Source organism: Aphelocoma coerulescens, chromosome 20 (assembly GCF_041296385.1).
Source record: "Aphelocoma coerulescens isolate FSJ_1873_10779 chromosome 20, UR_Acoe_1.0, whole genome shotgun sequence".
NCBI lineage: Eukaryota > Metazoa > Chordata > Aves > Passeriformes > Corvidae > Aphelocoma > Aphelocoma coerulescens.
This window is the reverse complement of record NC_091033.1, coordinates 10,528,190-10,549,069: the sequence shown is the minus strand read 5'-3', so window position 1 is coordinate 10,549,069 and position 20,880 is coordinate 10,528,190. Positions and strand designations below refer to the sequence as shown.

Genomic DNA, 20,880 nt, shown 5'->3' with positions numbered 1-20,880 from the left:
GGAAAAGTTCAGTTTGAGAACATATGTCTGAGCAAACAGAACAGATCCCCTGCCTGACAGCTGCTGCCCTCAGCCTTGCTGCTGCACCCTTATTTTGATTTAAATTCCCTATTTTGCACCTGTAAGAAGCCGTGCAGGGCAGATCTTGAGGGTGAATTTTCCATTCAATGTTCTTGTTTAATATAATCAAATATACCTTTGAGCAAAGGAAAAAGGTAATTAATTGGAAGAGGAAGAGGCAATGCTGCTCTAAAGGGCTGTGTGATAAGACTCTAACAACAAAGAGCTTTATCGTTGTGGTTCTTCCTCCTTTACAGGTTTAAGAGGGAGAAAACCATCTCCATATCAAACTATCTCCACTGATTCATTAAAAGATATGCAAAATGATCAAGCTCCAAGTTTTGGACAATTCCCTGGGCAGTTCTGTTAAAGCAAAACTTCCCACAGATTTCACACTGAAAAAAATTGGATTTTGAAAGTACAGCTAAAGCTTACAAATCACATCAGAACTCTTCTCTTCAGGAGGTCCTCATAAGTCACAAAGGATATTTTATTCAGAAATACTGAAATGCTCCAAGGCACTGAGATTGCTTATTTTGTAGGAGGATTTATGGATCTGAGAGTAATCTGGTGCAGGAAGAGGCTCCAGAAAAATGTACTTCTGCCTGTACTTCTTACCTATGGAAGAAAAATCCTGTTAGATTCTATATCCAAGATATAGAATCTACATCTTAGAAAAGGTTAAATGACTGGGTTTAATGCAAAAGCAGGCAGACGACACTCTTTTGCAAATGTTCATGAGGCACACCAAAAATTACAGGATTTGGAATGAAATTTTTGCTTTGTTAAGGGCACTAGCACATGGTGTTCTAAAATAATGACAGAAATAGTTGTAGCCATATTGCCTATCCCAGAAATCCAACACTTCTAGGGAGAATGCCAAATGCCAGGCGGATTTCTCAGTTGTTGCAAAGTCTTAGGAAATTACTGATCATCTTCTGGGGGGGAACCACTGATCCAGCCAAGGGCTCAGCACCCTTAGGTGACACACCAGCCAGCCTGGTTTTTAAGGCTGAAATCAGCCTAAAGAGTGGGAAGAAAAAGAAAGGAATAAAATCATGCACATCTTCCATGGCTCATATCTGCTTAAACCCAAAAGTAGGATTTAAAGTTGAACAAGAGAAGTGTAATTTTTTTTGAAAAATCTGTTCAGTGACTGAAAAAAAAAACAACAAAAAAACCCCAGTAAAATTTAATGAGGGAAAAATTAAACTCTGGTCAAAATCCAGGTGGAGGCTGTACATGGCATTATTATAGGCTCCCATATGTTTCCTAGAGGCATTGAACATGACAAGGGAATTTAGACACAGGGAAATGTAATTATTTGTGATTGAAACAAAATAGCAGCCAGTTTATGCATACACTGATCCTGTTGAATTAATATTATTCTACTGAACTGAATCCTTCTCAGATGCTATTGTATTTTCTGAGGTAGCCATAGGTTTCTTCACATTCTGTTTCACATGTTACTTTTTTTAGCCATCAGAATTTAGTGACATAAAAATTGCTGTCTGAGTTGACAGAGTTATTCCCTCTTGATGTCTTTAAGTAGGAGCATAATGTGACAGATGAGAGTGCTGAAACTCAGTGTCTCACACAGGCTTAAAAATAAGTTATTCCTGCAAAACTTTGAAAACTATTCTACAGGGGAGCAATTTTTATACTCTGAAATTTATTTGCTTTTCTTTCTCCCTTCATTTTTCTATGCCTAGAAACATGTATGAAAACAGGGATTTAGTTGTTCAGGAACTCATTTCCTCCTGCTGTGCAGCCATCACAGGAAATCAAAACCCTTTCTCTCAGTAGCAGCTGAGGACCAGGTAGCAGCATAGATCAAATAAACACTGAAAGGTTAAAGAGGCCTGGGTTTATCTCCAAAAACATGAGGACTTGAATTTGAGATTGGTAAAATCCTGTTGATAGGTAATTTTGGCTCAAAACGAGGAAATCAGTGTGGAGCCTGGGCTGTGTGAAGGCAGGTCCAGCACAACCAGGGCACAGGTACAATGGTGACAGCAGGCAGAAGGGAAATTTCTGGAGATTCCTGTAGTCTTGATGTGGAGAAGTCGTTCCAGCAAGATATCTTATCACTCTGGAGCTCTCAGAGGAAGCTATTCCTGGAGAACTTCCACAGGATCTAAGCCAGACTGGAGTCACAGAATCCTTTCCATTCCAAGAGGCCAGACTGAACCCCACTGGAAAAAGGGGATTCGTATCCAGAACTCACACTACCAACCTTCCCAAGGCTTCACACATGAGGTTTTGGGTTTAACTCATTTCAAATGTTTATTTAATGTTAGATTAACCTGTTTGGGGTATAAATTACATCAAGGCCAAAACAATGACATAAGTCAACTCTTTGGGTATCAACAGCTACAGAAAGTTCAATTTCAGAAAATTGTATCTTTCCCTTCCTGCTTTTTATTATGTGGATAATTTGCATTAAAATAATGTCTCTGCTCTGTGTTTGCCCCCACTGCTTTATTATTCACTCAGAACACTCATTCCTTGCATATGATGTGATCATTATTTGCTGTTGAAACACTTTTAATGTCACAAAATGGATTAAGTCTTCAAGTGAGGAGTGAGCAATTGGGGAAAACCCTATCACCTAAGCAACAGCAGTCCCATTTCATGCCTGTGTGTCTAATTATACCTAACAAGGCAAAAAACCCCTAATCTCGGAGGGAATGATACATTCTCTTTCTTCCCAAACTTTTTTTTTTTTTTTTTTTTTTTTTTTTTTTTTTTTACATCTTAAATGATGGGCAAAGCTGGTGGGTTCTGCATTTTGTAACCAAGCCAGGCACAGTTATTTGTTAAGCATCCATGCCAGGTTGATATTTGATATAAAATGATCCAAGGAGGAGGGATCTGGGGGGATTTGCAGTGCCCGGGACTTTTCCCAGCACAGCTTCCCACTGTGGCAGCTCCTTGGGCTGGATGAGGATGGGTCTTGAGGGCAAACGCTGGACTGACCAACACTTCCCAGACTAAGAGGGTGAGCACTAGGGTGGCCGAGGCTTCCTGGGCAGCAGGTCCTGCCCTGAGCCCCCACTGTGACTCCCCAGTGCCGGCACCCAGTCCCAGGGATCTCAGAATCCAGAGAGCCCTACGGAGCCCATTGGGATGGCAGCGTTCTGCTGCCTCCACAACTGGCCCAAGAGACCCTGAAACATGACACTGGTCCTTTTCCCCCAGGCCCAAAAAGCTGTTCCCAGAGGCCCATAACTTTCCCAGTGGTCCATAACGCTCTTCCCAGAAGTCCACGAGGCTCTTCACGGGCAGTGCCGCGGCCTCGCCCCGTCCCTCAGGGCTGGGTCCCGGTGCTCGGGTCCCGCCTCCGGCGCTGCGAGCGCGGGGCGGCCCCGTCCAGAGGAATCCCCCGAAGCTGAGGGCCCCCCCCGAGGCTCCCCCGCCCCGGCCCCGGCGCAGTTGTGCCCGGCTCCCGGCCGGCAGGAGCCGCTGCGGGCGCGGCGCGGCGGGGATGAGCGAGGCGGAGGGCGGCTCGGCCGCCGCCGTGGAGAAGCCGCCGCTGCCCGCGGCCGGGCCTGGGGCGGCCGCGGCGGTCGCTGCCGCTGTTGCAGCCGCGGCGGCGGCGGCCGGCCCGGAGCCCGGCGCGCCGGCGGAGGAGGCGGCGGTGGTGTGGAGCCCGGAGGTGGAGGTCTGCCTGTTCCACGCCATGCTGGGCCACAAGCCCGTAGGTGAGCGCGGGCCGCGGCCTCCGGGAGCGGCGGGGGCCGGGCGGGGGCTCCCGAGCGGCTCCAGCGGCCTCAGCGCCCGCCCTGCAGCCGGCCCGGGGCCGCGGGGCTGCGGCGGGGCCTGTGGGAGGGAGCGCCGGGCCCGGCCGGGCCGCTGAGCCGCCGTGCGACCGCCTGCCCTGCGCTTCCCCGGCATCCCAGAGCGGGTCGGGCTGCAGGGACTACAGGGGGTCGTCTGCTTAGGCAGGGTCGTTCCGGAGCACTTGGCACGGGATTGTGTCCAGACCGTTCTGGAATATCTCCAGTGAGGGAGGCTCCGCAGTCTCTCTGGGCAGTGTGTTCCAGTGTTCGCCGTGAAGAAGTTCTTCCTCGTATTTAGGTGGCGCTTCCTGTGCATCAGTTTCTGCCCATTGCTTTATGTCCTATTGCTCTGCACCACCGAGCAGAGTCTGGATCCATCCTCTTGGCACCCCCCTTTAGATATTTATAAACGTTGTTGAGGTACCCTTTTAGACATCCCTTCTGGGGACTGAACAGGCCCAGCTCCCTCAGTTTTTCGTTGTCAGAGAGATGCTCAAGTTCCTTCATCTCTGTTGCCCTTGGTGGACCCGTACCACGAGCTCCGTGTCTCTCCTGTACTCAGGAGCCCAGATCTGGACACAGCACTCCTAATACTTTCCTCCAGTTGTTTCTCACACAGCCTCTCTAAAAGCTCTGTGTGTCAGAATTACCCACAGGGGCACCCTCAGCTCCCCAGAGAACAGCACCTGCAGTGTAAGGTGAAAGATCAGCCTGCCCAGCTGCCAGCTGTCTCTCCTATAATGTACGGGTTCCTTGTAACAACATGGCTTCTTTAATTCATAAGTAAATAAACTTATGCATATCTCTAAATGTCATAAATAACACTGTTAGCAACATTAATTGCACTGGGTTCTTCCCCCAGGTGTGAATCGCCATTTCCACATGATTTGTATCCGGGATAAATTCAGCCAGAATATCGGACGGCAGATCTCATCTAAAGTGATCTGGGACCATCTGAGCACCATGTATGATATGCAGGCTCTTGTGAGTATAAAGGGTTGGTGCTGCCACGTGGTTTCATTGAGTTCAGAAGTTTGACAGGCCAAAATCACTGGGCCTGTAGTACCTTCCATGATACATAAAATTAGGTGTCATTCCAGTGAGTTGATGGAGTTTTCCCTGAGTAAAAGTAGATTAGGCAGGAGACAATAAAACCTGCAGTGGCTTGTGAGGGTTTTTTGATACCATGTTCTGACTTTGTTTATTAAAGTTGCCTAAATGCTGATCCAGAAAATGTTTAGATACATACATAAGTGTCAAATGAGAAAGTTATAGTGTGTTTACATAAGAATTCGCTATGTTTGGATTCCAAAAATGATCTCAAATGACCATGAGTTGTGATCTCAGGTATCCTGACCTTAGTAATCAGTTTGATACCAGAAGCCTCTTGCTTCTCTAACTTCTGAAGTGTCTTGTTAAGAATTATTTAGCTCCTAATTGCATGTAAAATAGAACTTAAGAATGCCTGTCAAAATTAAAATTAAAGTCTTTACAAGTCACTCACAGAGGTCCTTCTTTTCTTTCTAAGCATGAATCTGAGATTCTTCCATTCCCTAATATAGAGAAGAATTTTGCTCTTCCTGACGAAATGATTCAAGAAGTGAGAGAAGGTGAGATGTGACTGTAGTCGCTGATTCTTGGTTGCTTTAATCTCATCTCAGAATCTTAAACAAAACTCTCCCTAAAACCACCTAACCATTAATAACAATCCTTTCTGTAGGAAAAGTAATGATGGAAGAAGAAGTGAAAGAGGAAATTTTAAAAGAAGAGATGGAAACGCATGCAGGTCCTGAAGAAGGTAATTTTGTAACTCTCTACTGTGTAATACGAGATTAAAAACCAACTGTAATTGAGAAATTAATGTTAAAATGTAAATCCAAATGCAGTGTACTTTGTGATTTGTACTCAGACTTAGCCTGTGCTCATGCTAAGAACTTGGCTAATTTAAGAGTGCACAGAGTAAGCAGCTGCTTATCGAAAAGATTTCTTCTTTGCTCCTAATTCATCTGTGCAAAGTTGTATAGCTTTGGAGATTTTTTGCTTTAATATGTACTTGAAAAACCCCTGGGAGTCTGAAGGAATCTGAGGATCTCTGGAAGAAAGCTGAGTCTCATTTTATTGAACTTAAATGCTGTGTTGGGAACTTTGTAGTCATGGGGGAAATAGGGCCTATAAATCAAAAAAGATTGTAAAATTGCGTGCTGAAATGGGAAGGTGGGCAGAGTGTTTATTTTATTCTCATTATTGTGCTGCTTTTAAATAAAAGGCTTGTTTTGCTAACACTTTGCTGTAGAACAAGTCAAATGTGAACAGTAGAGATCCTGCTGTTTCTTACCAGACCAAGCCAACTGCTAACAATATAATTTCATCATACTTATATCACTGAATAAGTGGTGTTTAAAGATTGTAATAAAAGATCTAAAATGTATTTAAAAATATATTAAATTTCACATTTTGGGTGTTCAGTTTTAAAATCTATCTATGATACCAAATGTAATGATTGCTGCTGATTATAAATTTCATAGATTGGTCCTATGTTTGTGTAAATGTTCCTTTTAAGTATTTTAATATTAAGTGCTGTTTACTTCCACTTAATGAGTTTGATTTTTAGCCTGTCAAAATACATGCCTGTCTTTAAAGCAAATAATAAAAGCAAGATGTGCCTTTTTCCGAGATTTTTCCTTTAGAACTGAAAGTAAGACTTAAATGGTGGACAAGGATGTTGAGAGTTGATTGTTTTGAGAAGTTTTATGGAATATAAAGAAGTTTGATATCACTATTGTTTGCCTATGTGTATGACTCTGATCTGGAATCATTACTTTGATCCTATTTCAGTTTTTGCACCCTCTGGAAGTTTAGGAAAAACAACTGAAAAGCCAAGCAGCAAAGAGAAAGAGAAAACTTCATCAGATCCTGGATCCAAAGAAGGGTCTGATAAGAGGAAGCGCAACAGAGTCACCGAGAAGGTTCTAAATGCCAACAGCAACCCCTCGAGTCCCAGCGCCGCCAAACGACGCAGGACGTAGAGCTGAGGAGGAGCAGTGAAAAACTCTGGGATGGGAGGAGGGAGCAGGAAAAACAAGGAGCAGCACAGTTGCTACATAAACTTTAGGAGGAAGTAAAAGATATCTGAGCCAGTATTTGAGGAATCTGCACATTGGCTTTGTCTCTCCTGAGGTGTTTTCTGGGCAGCAGCAAGGAGCCACCTTCCTGGGGCAAGGGGACAAAGCTGGCACTGGGGAGGGCGGGTGTGACAGTGCCAGGGCTGCATTTCAAACCAGCAACACACTCTGTGTCAGCACAGCTCTTGGAACACACTCTGTGTCAGCACAGCTCGTGGAACAAGTGCCCAGTGGGGCACAGGGCCTCAGACCTTCAAAAGCAGAGGTGATTTCTGTAAATGTGGGGTTGCTTTTTCTGCCTTTGCTGTCTGTGAGTATTACAGACCATTTGTGGGTAATGTTTCGCCATTTCCCTTCCATTTGTATCAAATGTCTCAATTTTTTGGTTCAGTAAAACTAAAATTTTAAATGCAGGTAACTACTGCATTTGAAGTATTCTTTCGCTCTGTTTGCTGGAGGAACCTTGTTTCACCCTTTTTGACATAATATTTTACAACCATCAGTAAAGTGAAAATTATAATGCCCCTAACTAAAATAATTAATAAATGTCCTAAATAAAATATCTGGTGATGACACATGGTTTTGTAAGGGATCAGCTGAGCTGTGCATGCAAGTGGAGGTGTTGCTTCGTCCATTTGTAATACAGTAGTGTATAATGGGGGTTTGTACTTAATTATTTATTTTTTTAAAGCAGTTTTAGTAGATGTGAATGGAATTGGTTTTCCAAAATGTTCATTTTGTTCTACAACTGAAGAATCTTGCTGACATTGTAATGCTTATCTTTTATATGCTAGAACATTGAGATTTGATGAAGTTACTATTTTTGTGTTGTCAAAAGATGGATCTTAGTCAACAAACACTTGTTGGATGGTGAATGAAGCAGGTTGAAATGGTACTGAATTTGTTTCACTATATTAACTATCAGTTAATAAAATAATTACTTCTTGATCTCTCAGTATCGCCTTCATGGTGAGGCACTAGGAGTCTTCTAGTTTTTGCTTTTATTCTAGGTACACAGCCAAGTTCCTGTCTGCCTAATTTGCTTCTCTTGCTTTATACAAAGAATAAATTTGACTTGTTTTTATTTTACTAAATGGCAGTTGTTGTGTGACTTGATTAAAATCTGGCCCAACTTATTTTGAAAGTAATTTAGCATTAAAGTGCTGGTTACTTTTTCATGATCTACATAGATTTTGTCCATAAAGTGCAGATTTTTTAACTCTCAAGTCTCACATCCCTGTGGGCAAATCCTCCTCATCCATGGGATTCTACTCAAAAACTTTTGCTCTAATGAAATGTTTTTGTAGCTTAAAGTAAAAAGATGTCGACAATAGCGTGTACTGGTGCAACCACTCAGCACCAACCTCGTAGCAAGGAAACCCCACTTGGGGATTTCGCGGTCACTCCCGCAACGCAGATTTTTTAGGAATTGTTCGGATGTGAAGCTGAGCATCGGCAAATGTCAGTGCTTTAACAGACTCCAGCGCAGCCGCTCCTTGCCCCCTTGGCTCTCACGAGTGCTGGCTCTTTGGGACGCTGTTCCTTTATTCCTTTTGCTGCACGAGGGCCGTTCCCGCCCGCCCTGCCCGGGGAACGCGAGCGCTGCCGGCGCCGCAGGAGCGGTGCGGGCGGGCGCAGGGGCCGCGCGGGCGGCAGCCAATGGGGCGCGGCGCCGCAGGAAGGGGGCGGGGCGTGCTCGCGCTTCCGTCCCCCGTTCCCCCCCACACGTGCCCGGGCTTTGTGCGCGCGGGCGGGCGGGCAGCCCCGCCGCCACATCCCCGGCCCTTTCGCTTTCCCTTTCTGTTCCCCTTCCCCGCCGCGTTCCATGGCGGCCTGGTTCACCTCCAGGGCGGAGGAGGACGAGGCGGAGGACGAGGCGAACCTCTGGACGTACGACTCCACCTGGGAGGGGGAGGAGGAGGACGAGGAGGATGGCGGCGGAGGCGAGCCGGAGGGAGCGGCGGCGGAGGAGCCGGAGAATGCGGGGGAGCAGCCGGGGCAGGGCCGGGCGGGGGGCTGCCGGCACAGCCAGGTGCGTGTGGGGGGCACGGGGACAGAGCGGAGCCTGCGGGCGGGACGGGACCCCTTCCAGACCTTTCTGGCCGGGCCCCGCAGCCGGAGCCCCTTCCCGACCCTTCCTTCCCTGGTCTCCCGGGCACAGCCGCTGCCCGGGAGCGGAACGGCGAACTCGGGGCCGGGGAGGCACCGCGGCCCTCGGGGGGATCCTCAGCACAGAATTTGTCCTCTGAGGAAGCTAATCCCCCTGGAGGAGGGGGACAGAGAGATGCTGTCACTTAGTGACTCCTCAAGATCCATTGCACTGCCATGAGCTGGGTTTTAATATGTTCTTCCGCACCGTTCCCTATGGTGTGGGTACTTTATCCCATAAATACAGGTCTGTTTTGTGTGTGGCACCTGCCTGTTCACCGCTGCTGATGGCCGCTGGATTTGACATTACGGCATTGATGTTCTTGCTTTTAAGTTTGTGGTTGGTATCCTCAGCTTTGTATGGTGGCCTTCCCATGGCTCTTCCGTGTCATCAATAAAAAGCCATTACATAACATCTGCTCAGTTTTTAAAATGAGCTGTAACTCTTTATGTGTCTTAGACATGTTTAATTTCTTAGGGAGCGTGTGTAGAGCAACTTTGAAAACCAAAAAATGCTGTGTTTTGAAAACTAGAGGTATGTGTGCAGTTTTGAGCAAGGTGCTGCAGAACATGAGCACTTGTGTCTGGTGCCTTAAAATACTGTTTATTTGAAATAAAAGGAATTAATTAGTCTTATCTGAGGTTCCTGTTTTTAGCATCAGTGTTTTTCAGTTTGCCATTGGGTGCCAGCAATTTCTTCTCCAGCACTGCTTTGGTAAATGCAACTTCTTGCTTTTCAGTAGTTCCTATGTCAGGCAAAACACACTACAGTCCTTTAACTCCTCCCCTTTCTGGGAAAGGGAAACCAGTACTTCACTTCGAGCTTCATTTCAGCTATTCATTCTTATTTTTAAAATAAAGCTCTCTAATGAATATAGTTTTAAAGCAGTTTAATACTAAGCTTTCTTTTTTTGCTTAATAAGCATTAAAATATAGAAATAACCACTCTTGAAGGAAGAATAAATTCTCTGTGCACATAGATCTGGGAAAGGCCAAAGGTGTTTTGGGTGGAATAGTTGTAATTCTGAAGGGTAAGAGGCAGAGATTTCCTTTGAAGTGTTTTGTGCTGTTTGAGGGCACTCTGTCAACTTTGTTTTGTACATGGCTGGAGTTCACAAGCTTTGATAACTCCAGAACGTTCCCATTATTCTGTTTGAATGTGTTTGTTCTTGAGGTTCTTTTTTATTTCTTAGAGCAACTCTGGATTGTGACAACTGTAAAAGCAAGGACCATTTTTTCACCCAGTGAATGGACTTTCCCAGCTTTGCCTTACAAAGGAGGATGTTGTTGTCCCTGAGACTTACAGCCCCTGGAATATTGTTCTGCATTTTTTAAAGAGGAGCTCTTCCTTCAGTGATGAATGTGTAGTCACCTCTGTCTGACAGTGCCTGAAAATTTGTAAGGGCACTGAGAATGAGTGCACAAAGAAGCAGTAAATCTTCTGCTGGCCATTTACGCCTTTGCAGCCTGTCAAAGCCATGGATCAATTTCCCCGATTTGTTCCTACTTCTGCTTATTTTATACTAATTCTCATTCTTCTCCCCTCAGCCTGGATGGTTTTCTTTACACCTGAAGCGTCTAATGTCTTTCTTTAGTACTGAGGTTAGAGTTTTTTATTGTTATTTTCACTATGCACTTTCAAACTTCAAATTCTGCTTTGGTCTTTGCATCTCTGAGAGCGTTCACGGCCTAGTTCCTGCAGGTGTGTCTTTCCAGCTCTTTTGCATTTCAGTACCTTCAGCTTCCACGAGAGAGCTTTGAAAACTTTGGGGGGTTGTGTTCATTTTAAAAAGTTCCCTCTGAGGCTGCTGTAACACCTAGAGTTCATGATCAGGTGTTTCAGTAACAAACCCCATGGTCCTGCCTTCTTCTGAATCTCCATCCACAGAAGGTTTCAATCGCTCTTCTGGACTCTTATCATCTTTCTCATTCCTGTGCCTTGTTCACAATCCACATCCCTTCTGGTTACAGCGGATTTCCAGCTGATTTCTCAGCCAGATCCTGTTTGTGTCACCCTCTCCTGGCTGTGTTCTCTGCTTCCCTCACTCTTCCTGCAGCAATGCATGTTCTGCCTGGTGTAATGCAGGTTTGGAGGGTGAAACCCACTGAGTTTTGCTGTGAGGCAAAAAGGTGTTTGATTTCTACAGGGAAGTTTCAGCCTCACTGTTTAGTTTGTGTGTCTTACCTGGAAAAGAAAGGCCTTAAGTTGGAAGTTTGTAGAGATCCAGAAACAACACCTACTTGGAGGAGCAAAGCTGTGGTTTGCTCTCTTTGCTTCCCCATCTTGTTCTCCTGATTGCTGTACTCCAGACTGCCTTTTCCCTGGATTCTTTCTGGATGAGCCTTGCAGCCCCTTACACCATGGCATTGCATCTGTCTCCGTATCTGCACTGACTCTTTAGCAAACCAGTTCTTTTCCTAAGTGGGACCCAGTCTGCTGTACTCCTGTCCCACCTGCCTGTGTTCAAGGATGTTATTTTAGAACCTTAAATGTAAAGAATTTCTGGGAATCAGTTATTTTGTAATGGGGAACAAAATCATCATTAATGCCACATAACTGTCATCAGGGCACCTGAATGGGTGACTTCATTACAGCAAGGTGCTACAAATGTAGACCAGTTCCTGCCTTGATAATTAATGAATCAGTGATCAGTGTTTGTTAGAAAGTGGTTTTATTTTTCTCTGTGCATGTGATGGTAAGAAATATCAAATGAGGTTATGAAATTACTTGGGAGTTTTTGCTGCTTCTTTCTTCTAAATTTCTTCTAATGCTTATTTTGCAAGATTCTGCATATCTTACCCCCATTTCCCAACTTCCCTGTTCTCTCTATGAGCTGGCATTGAACCTTCTGGCTGTGCTGTGCTTTGGGTGCCATTTTTTCATGAGCTGTCTTGTTCCTTTTGGTGGTTCTCAATTTATAGAATGCTGTAAAATGCTGTCATGGTTTGGGATAAGATGGTTCAGCACTCAGCAAGATTAAACCTGTCTCTGTTGCTTGTGAAGTGTAGCAAAATCCCTAATCATTGAGGTAATCAAATGTATAAATAAAAATGTACATAATTCAGTTAAAATGCACTTTAAGCTAAGTCATACTTACAACTTCTATTTCCATGAAGTTCAGAGGAGGAAATGAAGCTGTTCTTTGTGAATTCTGTCTAAATGTGACACTTGGAATGAATCTAGCACATCTGTGATGAGAACCTGGTGCCTAGTCATATGGCACCATAGGTTTTTCTCTGTAGCAATTTGAATTATGCATAAAATACAGTGAATTCAGCTGTAACCTGGTAAATCTGTCACTTGGCAACTAATAGGGATTGTGTGAGTCACTGCTGTGGGTATTCTCATTTTGTATCTATTTTTTATTTTCTTAGTGAAGATTGGTTTCAAAATGTTCCAACTAAATGCTTTTTATTTGCAGGATCAAGGCTCAAATTCCTCACTGCTGTCTTGGAGGGGTTTTCAGGTAGGCTTGACATAAAGTTGGGTTACATGGAAAGATGGGTGATAATGAAGATTATGATTGGAAGAAAAGTCCAATAAAATAAATATCTCATGTGATGATGTGGCTCTGTTGCTGTCCACTGTCTGAGTCAGCAGGGCTGATCTTGAGCATAAAGCAAAAATGAAGAAAACTTTTTTTTCAGTAATGTCTACAGGGAGTGAGAATCTTGAATTCAAGGGATATTTCTGCATCCTAAATTCTACCACTTTAAAGTCTAGCCTCTGTCTTCACTAGGGTTTATAGCAACTCAGAGACATGTCTTGTTTTAAAACCTCTGAGGTAAAGAAAAACAATGAAATTTTCATATTTGGGATCTTCATATTTGGGAGCTTGTTCTGATCATCTTCAGTGGCAAACCCAGCTGGGATAAAAGATATACAGAAAACATAAAAACCTTGATTAATAAGATGAGAAGGAAAAAGAAGTGTTTTGGTTACAGGAGATGGTGTTAACTTCTCTTGGTTTAAATTTGTCTTCAGGAATGCAGAGCCATGACTACAGCACCAATCTGGCTGGTTTGGGGGTGCTGGGAGTGCAGGGCACATGCAGGGGAACCTGTGGGAGGTGTTGAATTCAGTCAGGACATTGTTTATTTTACAGAATGTGATTTTATTCTGAGTCTCTGCTCTGTCTCTTCTCTCCAGTGCAGTGGGAGGCGCAACTGGACTGCGGCGAGAGACCTGCAGAGATACAGAAACCATTACCCAGTACGTGTTCCTGGGGCTCCTCCTCATCACTTCTACCTTCAGGAACATTTCCTAGATTTGGGAGCATCCTTTTGCCTTTGCATTTACAGGCTCAGCATCTTCAAAGGGTTCATCTGTGAGGGGGAAGGGATGATGTGTGTGTGGGTGCATCAGAAACAAGCTGCTACTTCCCAAAGCACATTTCGAGGATTTAGCTTGAAATATGTAGGAAATGTGAGGGAAAGCAAGGAGAAGTGTTGGAGTGATTACTGCTTTTTAAAAGGTTGCTGCTTGTTCATTTCTTGTTCTCATCTCCAGGATTTGAAAGAACCAGAAAGTGAGGAGGAAGAAGAGATGTGGAACTTAAGCTTTTATAAAAATGAGATTGCTTTTGTGCCTCACGGTGAGTACCTTGTGTGGTGGCTGTTCGATGCCATCTGCTGCAGCTGGTTGAATTGATGAGAGAGTAGTTTCATCCATGTGAGACAATTAATAAAAAAAACCAACCAACCAAAACCACCACCCAAGCCAAACAAAAACCCACCAAGAGTGACCATTTTAAAATGTTCCTGCTGTATTTTCTTTAATACTCTGTTTGGTGGTAGAAAACTTAAGATTTTTTTTCTGGCTAGTTGTCCTGTCAAGATTAGCTAATGCCTGTGTGTAAATATCTGGGTCTGGGTAGTGAGCCATGTAGAGTGACTGGCTAACTTCAATTTGGTGTCATTTCTTGCCTGACCTTTTCCTTTTCCTTGCAGGTGTGTTTATTGAAACTCTGCTTTCATCTTGGTGGGACAAGTACGAAATGCTGGAAGAAAACCATTCTTACATCCAGTGGTAAACTGTCTGCATGAACACAGTGCCTCTCTCTAGTTGTGCCTCTTTGAAGTGTCAGGTGGATCTGTGCTCCTGATTTCAGCTTCACACAAGGCCCAGAATTACTTCAGTTAATTGAGTTGTATTCATCAGGAAGCAATGCACTGAACTCCTGAAAACACAGGTTTCCAGTGCAGCTGTGGCAAGAGATCTCAGTCATTCGTGGTCTTGGAGCACAAAGTTAGGGCAAGGAGAAAGATCCACATAAACAAAGTTTTTTGTTATTGGTGTAGACAATGCTTTTATGGGAGGGATTTACTAGAAAACTACTTCTGTGTCCATAAGGATGGGAGTTCCCCAAGTGATGCCTGTGATATCACAAGTTCTGGAATCTTTTTTAGTTTTAACAAGTTGGGTACCCTGGGTTGGATGTCATCTTTGCTCATCTGGCCTGAAAATTTCTTTCCTTTCAGGCTGTTCCCTTTACGTGAACACGGGATGAACTGGCGTGCCAGGCCACTCACCTGTCAAGAAATCCAGGTATTTATTTAAAGCTTTGATCTCTCTTTTTTTGGAGATCTGAAGGATGTTAGGATTTCCCCTAAATACATTGTATTTGAAGTCTGGTGTTTTTTACCATTGTTTCCTTGGGTTTTTAGTGTGCACAGTGCCCATGGTAAAGTGTTTGCCTGTCTTGTGTCAGCAAGTGAAATGCTTAGTGATAAAATCAATCCTTGTTTATAATTCAGGTGCCACTTAAACAGGTGCAGGTAATTAGGGAGTTGCACCTTCTACTAATTGCTGTGTCTTGTTTCCAGGCCTTTAGGAAGTCCAAGGAAGTTATGGACAGGTTTATCCGTGCTTACAAGCTCATGCTGGGATTTTATGGAATACATCTGGTCAACGAAGAAACTGGAGAACTTAAGAGAGCAGAGAATTGGCGTGAACGATTTGAAAACTTGAACAGGTGAGTGTGTTGATGCTGTTGATCATTTACTGCTGCCAGGCACTTCTCTGCAGGGGGAGGGACATCAAAATCAAAGAAACCCTCAGACACTGAGGAATGGAGACTTCTGTTGATAAATGTTGTCTAGTGAAAGTGTTTTTAACTTTTATTCTGTTAAGCTACAAAACAGAAGTCTTTCCATATGGTTTCCTGTTTATGAAGCACCCTTAATGTGTGTAAAATGCTTTGAGTCCTTGTTTGAAAAGTGCTCTGCAAAAGGGATGTTTTTATATTACTGCAGGTTTTGCAGAGTAATTACCCTTCCTGGTGATAGTAACCTCTTGAAAGGAGTGGGCATAATCACAAAAGAAAAAACAGCTTGAAGTCTGTCAAGTATTAAAACAAGAAAAGGAAAAACCAGCTGTGTCTGGCTTAAGTCCTGAGGTTTTGGCAGCATTCTTTTGTGTCTGTGGTCTCAACACTACAGGCTTACCCTGTAGGGTCTCTGTCAGGGGCAGGACTTGTATATCTGCCCCAGTGTGGTGGCTCTTGTCTACTGGTGGCTGATCCAGAAAGCCCAAACCTTTCCAAGCAGTTGAGATGATGAATCCTATCAGCACAAGGAGGGTTAGGAAGGAGCTGCTGAAGGCAAACAGCAGCAGTGGGTGCATTAAAAGTGAGTCCACCTGTGCTCCCATTTGCATTGTCAAATAGTCTTTAATGGCTCATAGTCAGTAAATGATAAAACGTTTTGCAGATGCCCCAGAGGTTCAGTGACCTGTAAGACTTTCCCTTGACATCTTTGCTTATCTGTTTCCTTCAGGTTCAGCCACAACAATTTGAGGATTACTCGCATCCTGAAGTGCCTGGGGGAGATGGGATATGAAGACTATCAAGTGCACTTGGTGAAGTTTTTCCTCACAGAAACTCTTGTTGAGGAGACATTACCAAATGTCAAGAGAAGTGCCTTGGATTACTTCCTGTTCACTGTCAGAAGCAAGGAGAAGAGGAGACAACTCGTCCACTATGCTTGGCAACACTTCAGACCTCAGAGCAGCTTCGTGTGGGGGCCTCGTGACAAACTCCAGAAGTACAGACCCCGCTCTGCCAAGCCACAGCTGCACCAAAGGCCTGAGGATAAACAGGACACTCCATGTCAAAAATGTGGTGATTCTGTGGGGAAGGATCAGAACCAGTCTCCAGAGGTGGAGCAGAAAGCTGGAGATGCTGCAGAGTTGCAGCCTGAAATGAGTGATGAGCATGTAAAGGAGAAGATAAGCAAATGTGTTCTGAAGGGAGGAGATGACGAAGAGGAGAAAGAGGCTTCATTTGCCCAGCTGGAGGAGAAGGATTTAAAAAGTGAAGCTGAAGAAGTGCAGGGTACAGCAGAGAATGATTGCACGAAGGAGAGCAAGAAGAGAAAACTGAGTGCAAATATGGCAGATGCTAAAGGGGATGGCTCGCTGAAGAACTCTGCTGATATTGAAAACATTTCCCATAATCTGGGAGAGTGTGCAATTGATGCAGAGATCCCCTCCTCAGGCCCAGAATCCCAGGCAGAAGAGGACCAGGAAGCACCGAAGGAAGATGATTCAAGCACCAAAGAGCCAGCAGCGCCAGAGGCCACGGATGCAGCCGTGAAACGCAGGAAGGTTGAGAAAAGAACATTGAGAAACAAACCAGTCAACCTGGCCATAAACCTGAGCATGGGGCCCCCAGCCTCTGGTGCCAAGGCAAATCCATCTGCAGCTAACGGTGAGGGTGGGAAAGAAAATGTCAGTGAGAAAAATACAGCTGTGGAAGTGCCAAGTGAGAAAGGGGGTGGTGGTAGTGGTGATGCAGATGGTGGGACTGTGAGACCCCCGGCTGCTTCCAGGCTCCCCAGGACTGGCTGCACTGCTCCAGTCAAGGATGACTGGAAGTCGAGTGGAGATCAAGTCTCAGCAGGGGGTGATCAGCACCACTGCAACAGCAAACTCCTGGGGGGTAAAAGTGAACTAGATGGGGTAGGACAGCAGAAAAAGGCAGAAAATGCAAGTGAAAAAGGGCAAGCAGAAGACACAGATGAGAAGCAAGCTCCAGAGAGTCATGAGCAGAGCATGACACCCACTTGTCCTGAAGAAGACGGTGCTGAGGTCCCAGAAGAAAAAGCTGAAGGCTCTGAGAATGCAGCAGAGCCTGGTGGAGAGGAGGGAACAGCAGAGTGAGAGCAGCACGGCGAGCGCCGGAGCCAGCAGAGATGGCACTGCCCTGTCTGCTGGGAGCCAGCTTTGGTGGCTTGGAGAACTGAATAAATTTCTTTTGGGATGATTTAGCTGGCCCCTGTCTTACTCTTCCATGGTTTTTTAATCATCTCTAGTAAACTCACTGAGATCCAGCTCTTGGTTACTATGAAGAGGAAGACTCATTTACTCATCTTCATGGACAGGCTGTGTCCTGTTCCTGGGTTTTATCTGATGTTCAGGGCTATCTTGGAGCAACGGGGATTTTTGCACTTTGCTTTGATTCTGGTCATGTCCCTAAGAGAAGAGAACTGATCTGTCTCCTTGTTTGAATTACTTAAGTGTTTATTAAAGACATGATTTTAATGTAAGACAGCATGACCTAATTTGCCAGGCCTTTCTACTACTGTGTGACTTCTGTTACTGTGAAAGGCTGGACCTTACCAGGAGTTTTTTCCTGGCAAAAGTGCTGTTTCTCTAAAAGAGATGAGTATATGGATTTCACACGATGTCAGAGTGTAGTTGCCTCTCCTCCTGTAAGCAAAGTAGGTTTGGCTTTAGACTGGGATAAAAAGCCAAAATGTGTGTCTGACCAGTATGAACCTTTGTGTAGAGATTCTGTTCTCAGAGGTGCAAAGTGCTGGGTAATTAGTTCTCTTCCATCCCCACAGAGGTTGCTTTGTAATTCTTGTTAGAGTTGTTAAGACTACAAATTGCCTACTGATTTCTAAGAGAATAAGCTCCAGGTTTTGCATAAAACTCTTTAGAGCTGCTCTTCCCCAGGTTTTCCCACCACTTTTAGACCCTTTATAGTCTTCCACAGATTTTTGTGTCCATGACTGTTTCAAAGGCCCTCGTTTCTCAGTTGCCAGAACAGCACAAATATTTCCCAGTGCATATTTTTCAGCCTCTGCTGGTAATTTGGAGTGGCAGGGGGGGCTCTTTTCTGCAGGCCCATGGCGTGAGGTTTGATGTGTCAGATCCAACCCATTTCCTACTTAGGGCAGGGTTGCTTTGCCTTTAATGTCAGACAGCCAGGGCATGTTGCCGTGCAGCTTGTCTGGAAACCACTGGGCTTTGTGGGGCAGTTAATTGAAACGTTAATTGGAGAGGCTATGCTTGTCTGGTTCGTTTATTTCCAGCCCTCAAGAATTTACTTTCAGACCTTGCCAGCTCTTTGCCTGCCTCAGTGTTCCTGACCTCCTTGTCAGCTGTTCTGCCATGCTTGTACAATATTCCACCGAGTCTGAAGGAGCATTAAAACCGTTTATCACCTTCACTCCTAAAAATGTACAACAGAGGATCTGTTTCATGAAGCAGAGGAAACTGTTTCCAGTAGCCTGAAGGTCTGGACTTGCTGTTTGCTCAGCTTGTTTGGGTTGGTTTTGAGGTTCTTTGGTGATGTTTGGTTTGTGCAGGAGATGGCCAGAGAGCAGATGCAGCAGCTTGTGCAATGTCAATGTTTTTCCTCTCTGCTACAGCTCTTAAGAAGCTTCGTGTTTCTAGGGATTTGAGGGGTGATTTGCCTTCCCAGACTGTAGGTTCTGATCCAGCATGCCACATACATGCGTGGGAATAAAAGTTTGCAAGCTTAACATCTGATGTTCATGGTCACACGTGCTGAAAAAAGGCTTTAATGTTTTTAAAATACTTCTTTTCTTCTTATAAACAGATGGAGTTAAATAGCCAGTAATACTACACTTAACTACAGATATAAATACTTGAAGATGTTGAGTGAGAATTCTTTCGTAACAGATTCCTAAAAATTGTTAATTGTGGCTTTTGTACAGATTTATAGTAATTTTCTTATTTAATGAAGTTTTCATTGTGAATATGTGCTCATTTGGGGCATAGATCCTATATCTTGTTATGGTGAGGTTTGGTTTTGTGTTTAATGGGATTTCACTGTGAGCCCCAACCTGGAGTGAATGCTCAAATCAGCCCCTTTTTCCTGCCAGGTTTAATTTTGGCTGTAGGTGTGTGTGGTGAGTTCTCAAGGTGTTTACCAGCACTCAGAGCTGTATCACAGAGTCTGTTATGTTAATTCCTTTATTAAAGCATGACTTTAATGCATATCAGTTTCCACTTACATTTTTTCATCTCTGAGGGTAGGATATGGCCCTGTATTTACCCACCACCACCCTCCCCCTGTAGCCATGAGCTGTTGCTTCATTCTCTCCAACAGGTGCGTGCTCTGCTGGGCTCACCATGGCACACCTGCTGCTTCTTCCATGTGGAGGTGATGCCCAGTCTTCCTTCACCTCTTAAGACATGCCCAGTGAATGTTTTTGGGGAAAACACCCCCCCTATGCTGTGTGTGTAATGATGTGCTTGGAAATTACCGGATCACAGAATGGTTTGGGTTAGAAGGGACCTCAAAGTTCATCTTGTTCCAACCCCCTGCCAGGGGAAGGGACACCTTCCACTGCACCAGGTTGCTCAAAGCACCATCCAGCCTGGCTTTGAACACTTCCAGGGATGGGGTATCTGGATGTTCCAGTGTGTTTTGCATTGCCTTTGCAGCCATGCTCCCAGAGGTGGTGTGGTGCTCTGCAGAGCTAACCAGGACTCCTGCTTTGAGCCCCCCTGGGGCTCCAGGTGGAGGGCACCTGCCCAGCCTCGCTGTGCAAGCTTCAGTTCAGGGGTTTTTCCCTCGGGACAAAAGGACAGGGGTGTCTTTGTGGTAACAATTTCTGTAAGTCACTGTGTCCCCTCAGCTCTGCTGCCTCTGCCTGTGGGTGTGGGATGAGAGGATTACTGGGAGTCCTTTTGGTCTCTGGGGTGGGCTTGAAGGTGAACACTCCCAGGGCTCTTCCTGTGCTGTGGCAGGCAGGTTCCACCTGCTGCAGCTCCCCAAGCCCTGGCTTGCTCTGGACAAGGTGTGGCGGAGGAATTTGGGTCTGCTTTGCCTTCCCTCCTGCCATAGTTGGTCTTAGTGTGGAGGAGGAGATACAAACTGTGCAAAGCTGTCCATGGGACTGCACTGCTCTCCCTCTTTGGGATTCAGAGTGTCTAATAAAGGATTCCAGTTACTGTGAAGCCATCAGACTTACGGATATATGTTCCCTTTCTGTCCCCAGCTGTCCACAAAATCATGTGGGAACTTGGTAAATCTGAGTCCTTTATCCCTCTGACAAAGCTCTAGGAATCCTGGCTGCTGGGGAGCTGGACAGACACACACAGTGTGCTCATACAACCCTCCTGGCATCAGAATGCCAAGCTGAAATGCAGTGTTTCAGTTCTTAAAGTTTGCTTTTCCACTTCTCCTCTCATCTTCCTAGCCAGCTGAGCTGTGTCATTTCAGCCCTGAGGAGCCTTGTCACTGTTCCTCTCCACTTCCAAGCCCTTCTTTAGATGAAATTGTCTTTAATCCATAAAGGGAAGCGTGAAGCTCCTTGCAGGAGATGCATCTTCATGAATCTATTGCCACTTGGGATCACCTAGCTGGGAAGTGTCCTCCTCTTTCTTCCTTGCAGTATTTCAATTTTTACTTTTTTTTTTTGTGGCTTTGAGAATGTTTCTCATTTTTCCTTCCTCCTTGTGTCTGTCTGTGATCGTCTTGTTTTCTGACCAGCATTCATCATTTCCCAAT

General features: G+C 44.9%; 2 protein-coding genes across 4 annotated transcripts; both read left to right on the top strand.

The window, feature by feature from the left end:
• The first annotated feature begins 3,465 nt into the window (after positions 1-3,465).
• Positions 3,466-8,058, top strand: MRGBP (MRG domain binding protein). The gene is made up of 5 exons (XM_069034326.1): positions 3,466-3,764; positions 4,705-4,826; positions 5,371-5,452; positions 5,563-5,640; positions 6,678-8,058. The coding sequence occupies exons 1-5, from the start codon at positions 3,548-3,550 to the stop codon at positions 6,866-6,868; spliced, it is 690 nt and encodes a 229-aa protein (XP_068890427.1). The 5' UTR covers positions 3,466-3,547; the 3' UTR covers positions 6,869-8,058.
• Positions 8,059-8,674: 616 nt separating this feature from the next.
• Positions 8,675-19,361, top strand: OGFR (opioid growth factor receptor). 3 transcript variants are annotated; one of them, XM_069034060.1, is made up of 8 exons: positions 8,675-8,996; positions 12,535-12,579; positions 13,263-13,325; positions 13,623-13,707; positions 14,063-14,102; positions 14,594-14,660; positions 14,939-15,087; positions 15,890-19,361. In XM_069034060.1, exons 1-8 carry the CDS (start codon positions 8,790-8,792, stop codon positions 17,271-17,273), a joined length of 2,040 nt encoding a protein of 679 aa, XP_068890161.1. In that variant the 5' UTR covers positions 8,675-8,789; the 3' UTR covers positions 17,274-19,361. The 3 variants fall into 3 exon arrangements, with proteins under 3 accessions (XP_068890161.1, XP_068890160.1, XP_068890162.1); XM_069034059.1 differs by having other exon boundaries at positions 14,063-14,141; XM_069034061.1 differs by lacking the exon at positions 8,675-8,996 and adding an exon at positions 10,679-10,714 and having other exon boundaries at positions 14,063-14,141.
• Positions 19,362-20,880: the final 1,519 nt, after the last annotated feature.

Excerpts from the sequence above, each read along its gene's own strand:
- MRGBP (XM_069034326.1), top strand. The coding sequence starts at position 3,548 with ATGAGCGAGGCGGAGGGCGGCTCGGCCGCCGCCGTGGAGAAGCCGCCG. Across the intron at positions 5,453-5,562 it reads GATTCAAGAAGTGAGAGAAG|GAAAAGTAATGATGGAAGAA; the intron begins GTGAGATGTGAC and ends TCCTTTCTGTAG. Across the intron at positions 5,641-6,677 it reads GCATGCAGGTCCTGAAGAAG|TTTTTGCACCCTCTGGAAGT; the intron begins GTAATTTTGTAA and ends ATCCTATTTCAG.
- OGFR (XM_069034059.1), top strand. The coding sequence starts at position 8,790 with ATGGCGGCCTGGTTCACCTCCAGGGCGGAGGAGGACGAGGCGGAGGAC. Across the intron at positions 12,580-13,262 it reads TGTCTTGGAGGGGTTTTCAG|TGCAGTGGGAGGCGCAACTG; the intron begins GTAGGCTTGACA and ends TCTTCTCTCCAG. Across the intron at positions 14,661-14,938 it reads TCACCTGTCAAGAAATCCAG|GCCTTTAGGAAGTCCAAGGA; the intron begins GTATTTATTTAA and ends TCTTGTTTCCAG.